This window comes from Buceros rhinoceros, unplaced genomic scaffold (assembly GCF_000710305.1).
Source record: "Buceros rhinoceros silvestris isolate BGI_N320 unplaced genomic scaffold, ASM71030v1 scaffold2672, whole genome shotgun sequence".
Taxonomy (NCBI): Eukaryota; Metazoa; Chordata; class Aves; order Bucerotiformes; family Bucerotidae; genus Buceros; species Buceros rhinoceros.
In genome coordinates this window covers 19,186-20,660 of record NW_010400458.1, presented here as the reverse complement: position 1 = coordinate 20,660, position 1,475 = coordinate 19,186, and the positions used below count along the sequence as shown (strand labels likewise).

The 1,475-nt window shown below is 40.3% G+C and overlaps 1 protein-coding gene across 1 annotated transcript in view; it reads left to right on the top strand.

The window, feature by feature from the left end:
- Nucleotides 1-1,475, top strand: part of IFT27 (intraflagellar transport 27) — a 4,086-nt gene that overhangs the window by 417 nt on the left and 2,194 nt on the right. Inside the window, exon 2 of the mRNA XM_010131848.1 lies at nucleotides 814-873. Coding sequence (XP_010130150.1) covers nucleotides 814-873 — 60 coding nt within the window. The remainder of the gene's footprint in view (nucleotides 1-813; nucleotides 874-1,475) is intronic.

Here is a 1,475-nt window from a genome sequence, read left to right as displayed (position 1 = left end):
TGCTGAACCAATGTTTTCACAAGCTTTTGAGGTGTTAGAGAGCTTCCCCCTTTAGGGAGTGCTCTATGAAAAAGCATTGCTGAAGGAGAAATCTTTTAATTCCAACTATTAAATGTGCGTGTGGACAGTGCGCTTATCACTGTGCAAACATGAAGATGTGCTGCATAGCCCCAAGATAATTATAATCTACAGAAACTGTTCCCAGATGAAGAGGATACAGTTTGCAGTCTTTCAGTGTGAGAATCAATGGTGATGACTAATCAGAAGCAGGATAAAAATAAAAGTAAATATAAGTAAAGTAAAAAAAGGAAAATATGAGTGTGGAGAAAAAAAACCCTAAAATATGTTTATTCATTGAAATAAAGATGGAAACCAGAAGTTACGGATAGAAATAGAACAAACAAACAAGCTACAAAGCAGAATGAGATAAAAGGTGGAGGAGGCACAAATAACCTCAGTCCCATATGTTAGCTGATCACATGGTTGGTTCAAAACGTTCTAAGGCGTACTTCAGAGCAGCAATGTGATCGTGAACGTAGCCCTGCAGATTTCAGCTAGTACCCTTAGCTGTATGTAAGTAAATCTCTGGATGTTGGTTCCTCTCCGTCTTTTTCCCCCATCAGAGCAAATTTACGTGACTTTGACATGTAGGTGGGAGTATGTTACCAGAGCTATGAGGAGTTCCCAGCAGTCAATGTTTGACGGGATTGTAATGATCACCAGAATTGCCTCAGTCCAATGCATAGTTAGTATGCACTCAGACAGGCTCTTAAAAACTCTTCAGATCCTTCTTTTCCTGATTTTTCTTGACAGACCACGGGCATAGAACTGTTGGTGAAGGCTGTATCAGTTCCAGAGACAAGTGATAGTGTGGTGAGTTTTTCTGTGACATAAATTGGGTCAGAAAGAGACATCCAGAGCTCAAACCTCACTTCAGCCTCGTTCTGGTGGAAGATCACTCTGCGCGTTCATAAGGCTGTTAGGTTGCATTAAGGAAATAAGGCTGATCACGTACAATTGCTGATACTCCAGGGTTACTTTAATCTTGAAAATGCAAGTTTTACGTACTTGTATCCAACATGACATCTTAACCAAAGCTGTTGCCAGCCTTGTTAGAGTTCTCTTCTAGGGCATTCATGTTTAGTTCATGTTTCTTAGAACTACAGAAGCTGGAACTTATCTGTTATTTTTCCTTAATGCCCTATACTCCTACTGGTGGAATGTGGACCACATGTATGATTTTGTATAAATAGTGCAGGCTGCTGAACTGCTCCACATATTGTCTTTCCAGTAGGGATAGTAACCAGTCTTGGGGACTTGGAGATAAGCCTTTTATTAGTTATAGATGAAAAACAGCTATTTCTTCTCTCATGTTATCTGCACTGGAGGATTCTCATTGCGGGGAACTTGTCCCTTAGGGACATGACACTGCTGTACTGAACAAAATGCAGGAGTTACGAGTTCCAGTTTTTACT